Source organism: Anabrus simplex, chromosome 1 (genome assembly GCF_040414725.1).
Source record: "Anabrus simplex isolate iqAnaSimp1 chromosome 1, ASM4041472v1, whole genome shotgun sequence".
Taxonomy (NCBI): domain Eukaryota; kingdom Metazoa; phylum Arthropoda; class Insecta; order Orthoptera; family Tettigoniidae; genus Anabrus; species Anabrus simplex.
The window spans coordinates 697,835,540-697,846,284 of NC_090265.1; the positions used below are offsets into that span (position 1 = coordinate 697,835,540).

Genomic DNA, 10,745 nt, shown 5'->3' on the forward strand with positions numbered 1-10,745 from the left:
AATGAATAGTTTGCCAAGTATTCACTCAAAATACTTGTCTTTCACTGCATTTTTATTGAAAATTCTAGTGCAAGGTATGAACGAAGTGTAATCTGAAATTAATGAAATTATATTATATTGAAATTAAAATTTAAACGTGTTTGAGTCAAAATATTTATATTACCATACACCGAATATTTAAGCAGAAAAATTACACTTTTATTTTTTCACCACACCACCTTCCAGACAGCAGTACATGAAGAATTTTAAAACTCCAATTGAACAATGACTTTTAATCTCAATATTAACATCAGAAGACAAAAGTATTGTAGTAAGTTCTGCTATGTATCTAAGTGCTATGGAAAATAAAGAATTACTATCATTCCTCACAGTTTAGGAACGTCAATCGGACTACTCAATCTCTACGCAGTTTCATTTCACGGCGTTAGTTTGGCAAATATCAACGAAGGTGGCCTTTAAGGATAATCATTTTAACAGTATTAACAAATGTAACATTCTCCATACCTGCAAATTACGATAAATCGGCAATCAAAGTCAATATCTCTTCCATAGAGGTGTATGCATTTCTACAGCAAAAAATTAGGCCGCCAGCGCCACGTGTCGAGCTATAAAACTGGTCCGATTACAGAGCGTGGACCCGATTGTCAAGGCCGGTAAAGAGCGCAGCGAGAGATCCAGTCGGCCGTGGTTTCACTTAAGCACACCTACGACCGCTAATGTGAGTCAATGCAGAGTTTCACTTAAGCGCCACTACGAACGCTACTGTGAGTTAATGAAGAGTTTCATTTAAGCCCGGTGTCATTTTTCAAAAAATTAAAAATTAACTGAGGGTATTGAACCAAGGAACACATTACAGAAATAATTATGTAAATAAATTGCATTGGCTAGGATTTGAATCAAAAAGGCAACGAATAAAAAACAAGCGATTTTAGGCTGTTCCTCCGCAACTGCATTTAGGCCAAAAATGATTTTCGAATTTGTTTTAAGTTTGATTGAGTTATCGAAGACTCACAATCTGAAACCTTTCCAGACCATTTATCTCTTCAACGTTCGGCACAATTAAGGAACTTGGTTAATGTTAAGTTTTGACGTAGTATGGTGACCCCTAGTTTGAGTGCTAAGGAATGTTTTCAACATAAAATTATGAAAAATGACATTTCTAGACCCAAAAAGCTGTTGGTGTCGCCTTGACGACCTGTGTGTACACTGACTTTGTGATCACCTGCGCATTAGGTGTGCCTGAGTGATGGAATCCTTCGTCATTTAGGAACATTGTGAATGTGGACGGTACGTCGTTAGCAGTGACGTCAATCGAACCTGGTGGTGGCTAGTTGGCGTGACGACCTCATTTACTGCTGCATAAATATCACATTACTCGTCCTGTTGTTAGTACTAATCATGAAATTAAAATATAACTCGGTTAGAATACATTTGGTACATAAACTTGTTTTTAGCCATCATGCAGTTATTTTCAATTGTATGATACATACTGAGTGTAACAATAAGTCACGTCCAAAATTTCAGGGCATATTCCTCAAACGTAGGAAAATGAAATATGTTTTATGGACATGAGTACTGAAACACTTTATTTCCATGTTAGAACTCGTTTTCTACAACGCTACTTACATAGAAGGGCAATAAGATCGTGGACTGGCCGCCTCGTGTCGCTGTAGTGCACTACAGCGGAGAGTTTCTACCACAGGGTGTTACCGTGACAGTTCTTCGCTAGTCCCAGCAAGAGGCGTTTGAGTGCATACAGGATGAGCAGAACTACGGTCTCCTGTTGTGAAGGGTAGTTGAATGTGAGCAGCGGAACTTGAGAATGTCGTAGTTTGAGCAACAGGAAAATTTCAATTCCTGCCAAAAATTAGGCCAATATGTTGCCGAAACGTTTATGATGGTGAAGTAAAAATCGCCCGGATCACCACGACGAGGAAATACTCCCGAAAAGGCAGATCAAAAGACTATGCATTCCTTGAACTGTTAGCGCCAGTCGACGAGCATAGTGACTGTAGTGCATAGGTGTACACTGAGTTGCATGCACTGTAGACGCCAGTCCAAGAACTTCTGGACTGTAGTACATAGCTTTACATTGTGTTGCCTACGCTGAAGACGCCAGTCCAAGAACTTCTTGACTGCAGTACATAGCTTTATATTACGTTGCCTACGCTGAAGACGCCAGTCCAAGAACTTATTGACTGTAGTACATAGCTGTACATTGTGTTGCCTACGCTGTAGGCGCTAGTCCAAGAACTTCTTGGCTGTAGAACACAGCTGTACACTGTGTTACGTACGCTGTAGGCGCCAGTCCAAACACGTCTTGACTGTACTGTGTTGCCTGAATTGTAGGTGCCAGTCCAAGAACTTCTTGACTGTAGCCAATCATAGGAAAAACACATGAACAGAACGTAAGAACGTACCAGCATACCACATCAAGCTCCGTCTTACAAGAAATGTTCAAAATGCTCTCGATTATCATTGATACACGCATCAACCAGCCGTCGCAGTGAATTCCGGTTGCGCTGATAAAAACCCTCGTCAGACTACATTCCCTGCATTGCGGATCTCACGCCCTAGATGTCTCCGTAAGGGACATAATGAAAAAATCGGATTTCAAGACAGATGACCCACCTACAAATATTCCCGAATTATTATTAAGAATTTATTAAACACACTGTGAACAAATACACACAGTTATTACCTGTGCACAGTACTCCAGTGAAATAATCCTTGCTGCACAGAATAGTAACTGATACTGATCACAGAGAGTGCAGAAGCACCGTGGCGATAACTGGTGAAATCTTCTTTGGCCACAGATCCTGTAGTGGAAGCCGTTGGCAGCGGTCCTGGTGAAAACGTGCTGCATTATAAAGTTAGGCTGCTTCCAGTCTCTTGAATTAAGGGTAGGCGTTAAGTAGAAGTGCTGATCCATGCGCCCAGCCTTCTTGTCCCTGCCTCTGATGTGAGCTTCATATGCGGCTGTATTTTCTAGGCTGCTGATCTGTACTAGAAGTCAGTGGCAGCCGTTCGGTACACTAGTCGTGTTAACGTTGTTCTCGAGAGAGTAAGAGCCCATTTCAAGTATGTTGCTTTAACTGCCTCCATTCTCTTTAAGTCTGCAGGCGTGAGGTAGAGCCATATCTTACTGATTGCGTAGCAGAAAATTGGTCCTATCTCAATCTAAAAGATGGACAAAGCTGTTCGTAGGGAGAGTTTCTAATTTTTTTATATCGAAGATTATTTTAACCGCAGCTGTACATCCTTCTTCTATATGATTGCTGAAGGTTTTTCCTGTTACTTGTAAGGTTAATCCCAAATACTTATAGGAGTTTACCAGTTCCAGGCGACCATTGCTGCAGTAGAGAAGATCTGTTTTTGATATGTTTCCTCCACGCCTAAATTTCATAATCTTTGATTTGATTTGTTAATTTCTAATCCACTCTTTTGTGACCACATATACAACCTGTTCAATCCTCCCTGTAAATCTGGTTTGCTGTTTTGACAATACGATCATATCATCCGCATATTGTATCATTGTGATCTCTTCCGAGGCAACATCGTTGATAACGTCATGAGTCAGGAGATTAAACAGCATTGGGCTCAAGGGATTTCTTTTCAGAACGCCGTAGTTTGAGTAAAAAGTTCAGATTGTTCCCCTCAATCACTGACACTTAACATGTTGAAGCTCAATATATTCCCTATTAGTTCTAGAAAGGGATTTCCTTCTACTAAGACCTCAGAGAGTTTACTCATCTATATGGTTCTTGTGACTCCGTCGAATGCTTTGGCATAATCTACAAAGGCAGCGTATAGATGTCCTCCTGCTGTGTTTGTTGCGTTTTGATGGACAAAGCTGTTCCTAGAGAGAGTTTCTAATTTCTTTTATATCGAAGATTATTTTAACCGCAGCTGTGAGTGCCCTTTTGATTGCCTGAATTGTGGACCATCCAGCTATGAACCCATACTGTTCTCGGGCATGGACGGCATGACTTGTGGTATAAGGCGGTTAAGCAAAATCTTAGTGAGTTATTTAAAAGATGCACATTCGAGGGCAATTCCACGGTAGGCATTCGGTTCCTCCTTAGATCCTTTTGCCTTCTATAGTACCTTGACAAGAGTTTCTCTCCACTTCATAGGTATCTTTCCTTGTTTGATACATGCATTGAAAATCGCAGTCCAAAGTGCGACGGTTTGCAGTAGTGAATGCTTCAGAACTTCGTTAGAGAGGTTGTCGGGTCTTGAGACTTTGTGTTATCTACACCCCTGGAAGGCGTGCCATACTTCTTCGACGGAGATTCGTGGGTTTGTATCCTCAATTGTAGGTAGTGTGTTCTTCGGCCATTTTTGCTCTCTAGAATATCTTGGAGAAGTGTTCTTCCCATACTTCCATGGGTATCTGAGATCTTACTTTGGTTTACCCAAGTTTCAATATCTTGTAAGGAGCGCTTCCAGCTGCTTGTGTAACTTCAAGTTCTTTGTTTTGAGCTTCTCTCTGAGTAGAATTTTATATTTCTTTCTCTCTTCGGTGTATTTTGCCAGATTCCTTTCGGAGTTAAATGTTCTCCATCTGTGGAGTTTATCTAGAGTAGACTTTCTATGGATATAACATTCTCCTTCAAACCAAGGTTTACATTTCCTTTTTTGTGATTTCTTTCGATCAGATATCAGCAGGGCCTTTTGGAGTAGTCTACAGCCATATCGGCGTTGCCAGTCTAGACATAGGATGTTGTTGGCTCTCTATTCAATAGTTGTTCTAGCAAAATATTGTCAGTACGCCGCGGAGTCCATTGGGGCTCTGTAATCTTGACTTCCAGGTCGTCTATTGTAAAGCTAGTTTGGATCTGAACATGTTTCCTTATAGGTGTCCATATATTCTCGAATTATGCAAGAACGTAACGTATTTTCTTGTGCCATCAAAACAAATTGTTAATTAATTGATGTGATGAAATAGTTCTTTATAATTAGGCTAAGAAAAGGAAAATAAAATTGTTGTAATTATATAAAACCTCTGTTTTAAACTATGCGTAGACAATTGAAATCGATGCATATGATCGTTGATGAAGAGAATATGTATTGTTCTAGAAACATGTACGATGAATAAATAAGGTTCATCAACAGAACGTTTATCGACAAGGCGGATCTTATAATTATACTATTTTGAAGATATTCTTCAGTAATATTATTTCTGCTAGAGAAATGAATACTAATAACGACCTTTCAGTGTAAATGACCCGAAAGTAACATTTTTCCACAAGTGATTGTCCTTACGCAACAGTTTTACTGGGATTTCATTGAAAATTTGCACGCACGGATAGATTCATACAGCATTCATGATTTGCTGTATCCATTTGAAGTATAGGTGGCACCTGGAAGAAACATTTTGTATTAAAGCATGGAAAGAATTATTTTTCAGATGCAATACCACATAAATATGAGAATGTGTTTGAAATAGAATTCATGCTGTAATTCATTCCTTTCATTTCTCCAACCTTCATGACTAAGTTCCAAAATAATAAACCAGCCAATTGTTGCACGTTGAACATTTTGAAAATGGACCCATGTATACTTTTAAAATAATGTATTTCAGGAAATATCTGCTTTATTTGCGGAAAAATTTAAATTTTCTTAATTGGAGTGATATGAATCATCTCGTAAGAGACCGCAGGAATAGGGATAAAATTATAGAAAATATGATTGCGCAGGTTACCTCCCCAGGAGCTTCCTACTAACTAAACGGAAGTGCATGCCCATCCTCTTCTTCCATGCCTTGGAATTATTTCATGGGCTTTCTAAACACCTTATATGACCACCTTAAGATACTTAATATGAATTCATTCGGAATTTTTTAATGTACGGTATATAATTCTTTTATTTTTTCCATTTCTAATAATGTAGAGTTTTATATACAGTGTTTATATTTTTTTATTATTGAAGATTCTAAACTTGAACTGTTAATTTATGAGACCGCGGACTTAGTATGGTAAATTTCAAAATGACACTTCTCTGATTAAATTTTCTATGTATTTTACTGAATTGAAAATAACTCTGTAAATTTACGCGATAACATTAAGACCTCTTTTTCTAAATTAAAACTGAAACTATACTACAGTTCCCAACGTAAAATGTTATATTTTTCTTCATTACAACTTTCATAAACGTTCAGTTAATCCATATGTACCTGTATATTGAAATATTGTATTGACTTTAATATTTGTATCGTTCTCTCATTCCTCCTACAAGAAGAATATTAAATAATTTACCAGCTGTAGTAGGGACATAAAAAGGTTCCCAGAGAAAAAAATACGTCACTAAGCATTCATTTATATTGGAGTTAGCATTAAATTGGCGAGTAAATAATAACTGAATTAATCATTAGACCTACAAGATTTAGAAAATGTTTAACCACTGTACATTTTGTAGACCTAACTACCCCTAAAATGCGAAATATTCTTCGCAGAAAAGAAACCACATTTCCTTTCGTGAAAATTAAATGAACATAAATATAAATCCATCAATGGCTGCTAATTTCAGATGGCCACCAGCCATAAAACACAGCCTGCACGGTTGCTAGGTAACATTGTCTTATTACCTCACTGCCTACACGGTTGCTATGGTTACACTTCATACACATTTTGTCGCACCACGTTACACAAATTTTTGGATCACCCCAGCTATAACACATTTTTATGTCAAAACCACAAGAATGTACTCTTAGAGTAACTAATACCTTAATCACATTATATGGAGCAACATAAGCATTTCACTGAAATCCATCATTACTTAAAGGTAGCCAAAATTATGTTACTGTTTAACAAGTTACTAAAAAAGGGACATTTGCGACAAATTTATTCATAGCGATTTCTGCAGTTTTAGTTAAGATGTCTTATATGTACCGTAAGAAATGTAAGCTGTAATATTTAAGGCCATATAATCCAATTTTTAATATGTCTCAATTAAGTACTTCATGTATTCTTCTTTTCCCCTCTGCGCGAAAGGGTCACTTGGGACCACGCGGAATCAACATTTGTTGACCTTTCCTCCTTGCCCAACAGTTCTTCATTTTCATCGACTGCTGTGATTTCTGTTCCTCCGACCAAGTACGTCGTGTTGGTTTCTTCTCCTCTTCCTCAAATCCCTTGTGTGAAAAATTTTCCTTATATTCCTATCCTGCAGATCTGGTGACCATAATTCAGTGAGGACTTTCCCTACTTGATTATACAATTTTGATCTCGTACGTATGATTTGCAAAAATGTGTGCGTTCGACATTCATGTACTTATTTTGGTACTAACTGATGTACCTGTGCTTTGCTATGGAATTCTCGGAAAGATTGTCTTTGTGGTTTTCCCAAATGAAGTCAACATAGATCATTACGACGTCAGTTGGATTGTAGCAATTTAAAACAATGTTATATAAAATACTCAATCAAATTTAAAAACCGCTCATTTCCTCTCTTTAAACGAAAAGTACTACGCTACCGATCTAACAGTCCAAAGTTCCAGTGCTGGTATGACCAGGCTGCAGACAGACGCGAACTCTCCTCTGCCACTATTCCGTTAAATATGCACACTGCTCATTCTAATCAGTTCCTCAGAGTAGGGAATTAATAACTGGATTGTTATGATGAACCAGTGTGTTACGTACCAGGAGTATCAGAAAATTTACGAACCAGAGGAAAGAAATGGCATACTAAAGAAGAGAGAGATCCTACTCCCGAGTTACTCCCACCAATATTCAGGCAGGATGTTACACTCGGTACGCGGCAGTAATCCCATCTATCGGAGATTAGTGCAACAGAAGGCACAAAGCAGACAACAAACAGTGATCAATGTAATGTTATTGTTGATCAATTTTATGATCTTGCGATATTGTAGGCCCTCAGATTTAGTTTTCTTCCGACTCTATGATATTAGGACATCTTATAAAATTATTTATAGCGTAGAGTGTAGTTTCTTATTCCCCGACTTTACATACTGATTTTCATTAAAATCTCTTTACTCATTTTCTCGTGACTCGGCGCTGATATGGACTTAGCAAGAAAAATACAAATTCATGAATATTTCTGTTATCATAGCCGGTGATTAAAATGTATAAGACATAAATTATTGAAAACTGAATACCATGTAACTTTAGTTATGTAGTATTTATCGATAGGACCACTAATAACATAAATATTTGAGAATTAAATGTTAGGCCTTCCCCTAAACCACCATTTCACTCAGCGTGAATTAAATTAATTATGGCCTATATTGTAGCGAATTATTCTCCGTCTTTACATACCGATTTTTATTAAATGCTCTTCATCCGTGTTCTCGTGATGCGCGTACATACATACATACAGAGAGATAGTAGACAGACAGACAGAAATTAGGGAAAATTATAAAGTGCATTTCCTTGTTAGTATGGACACGACCGATACAGAAATACAATTCTTTTTAAATTCTGAACAATGTACACACAAAACTCTTATTTTATATAGGTATATATAGATTAGTTAAAATTATACCTATATATGTATATATCTATATCTATATATATATATATTTATCTCTATTTTAAAATTCTTGTCATGTTTTGCAACTAATTTATATTATTCCCAACTCGAGCTTCAGCTCAGGGGAATCTTTGACTAAATAAATAAAATAGGTAATCACGATGAACCTAACATCAATGTTTCTGTTACAGAGCAACCACCTTGGCTCCTCCTCGCCTGGAGTACAAGTCGAACTCCGAGCCCGAGTTACGTGGTCGTTCTGGGCACAGAGCGGGCTCCACAGGCTTCCCTCCGGGTGTAACGGTCGATGAACTAATCCACTATCGCCGTCGACGTCCTCCAAGTCACCTACGGCCCAGAGACAACCTGCACCCTGAACAGGGTTCTCTCAAGTTCATCAAGTCAGAGTACAGACGTCGCTTTCTCTCATACCCTTTCCACGATAAGGAGAACATCAGAGTACATCGGCGTCGAGTGCGACCTCCAGGAGATGCAGTCAATTTTGGTACAGAAGTGTTCTTGAAAGCGGAATACAGTGAATCCTTCGTCGAGTTTCCAAGGCAACGACCTGCCACAAACCGCAGGCCGCGAACAATCCTCGGTCCATCTAAAGACGTTCCCATGGAAACAACGACGGAGAAGTCCTCTCACTATGTGGAGTTCTCTCCGGCAAAGCAGAGACCTCCACTGGCACGCAAGCCAACTACCCTCAAGTATGAAGGAGATATGCTGGTCACTCAGTCCGAACTGCGCGCAAAGTTCATCGCCTATGAGGGAGCAAGGAGGGCGGAACTGACTCGAAGACCCACCACTCTCAAGATGGAGGGCGAAATGGATACGATGACAGAGAAGAGGGAAAAGTACGTCGGATACGTTTCCCCAAATCGGACACCGATCATGAGACAACGTGCCAATTTGAGAATGGAAGGAGAGATGGCGACCACGACCGAAAAGAGAGATAAATACGTGGCATTCCCTTCCCCGAAGAGAGCAGAGTCACGGAGGAGGCCAACAAATCTCAGGTTAGAAGGAGAAATCGAGACAAGAACTGAAAGTAACTCCAAGTACGTTGAATATGGACCAGTAAAGCGGCCAGAACTCCTGAAGAGACTGACCAATTTACATTTAGAAGGCGAAGTAGAATACATTCCGGAATACAAAAGTATATGTGTAGATTACCCAAGAGAACGCCCCATTGTGAAGAGACCAGCCAGTAACTTAAAACCTGAGGGTGAATTTGAAAAAAATACTGAAATACGCTCCCAGTTTATGGATTTATCTTCCCATATCCGACGACCAGACGTACAAAGACCTTCCACCAATCTGAGGTTAGAGGGAAATATAGAAAGTAAACCAGAATATAAGGACTCTTTTGTGAACTTCCCGCGGGAACGACCGAAGTTAAAAAAACAAGAAACAAACTTAAAAATGGAAGGAGATTTTGAGAAAATGACTGAGAAAAATGCTAATTTTGTCGAGTTTCCTCCAACGGCTAGGTCAAATATTAACGCGATGGCAGTTCACGCGGATAACGATGTCACATTATTCCCTGTATTTGGAGAAACATTTAGAGATTCTCCCAGGCGAAGGCAAAAGAAGGCTTCGTCACATAAGAGGCCTCAGGACAGTATAGGTGCGAGTTTAGGTGGTGGTGGTGGTGGTGGTGGTGGGGATAGCGGTGGTAATGAGGGTGTTAATGGTCTCCCAGGTGGTTCAGAAGACAGTGTACTTCCACAGGATGCTCCCGAGGGGGATGAAACCTCTCAAGACAACGTGCCGCCTGAACCTGAATACAAGTCTTCCATGTTGGATCCGGAGGCAGTTCCCAAACGACCACAACAGCAGACGTCTAGAAGAAAGAGTGGCATCAAAGAGACAGAGATACAGGCTGCGATCAAGCCTCACTCCATCCTGCAGCACAAACGTAGATCCTCCAAGGGCAACACAGAGGTGTACAAAGCCTTCCAAGTATTAGAGAGGGAACGACCGGAGAAGGTCGTTACCTTTGACCTCATAGGACCTCGTCCACGCACGCGCAGGTAATTCTCTAATTACACTAGATTTATAATTATTATAGCCATATTACACGGCGCTAGCTGGGCACTTAATTAATTGTTTACTTTTAGGTATTTTATTACCTGTGAATTATGTGTGAAATGATTTTTTGTAGATTTCGTTATTGTGACGTTGACGTTTGTAGTTTAGAAGTTATTGTTATGTGTTCGATATGCCTGTTGTTGAAAGGGGCCCAA

General features: G+C 39.3%; 1 protein-coding gene across 1 annotated transcript in view; it reads left to right on the forward strand.

The window, feature by feature from the left end:
• The window catches only part of LOC137502964 (uncharacterized), a 291,246-nt gene extending 280,710 nt beyond the window's left edge, over positions 1 to 10,536 (forward strand). The window contains exon 2 of the mRNA XM_068230233.1: positions 8,685 to 10,536. Coding sequence (XP_068086334.1) covers positions 8,685 to 10,536 — 1,852 coding nt within the window. The remainder of the gene's footprint in view (positions 1 to 8,684) is intronic.
• The last annotated feature ends 209 nt before the right edge of the window (positions 10,537 to 10,745 follow it).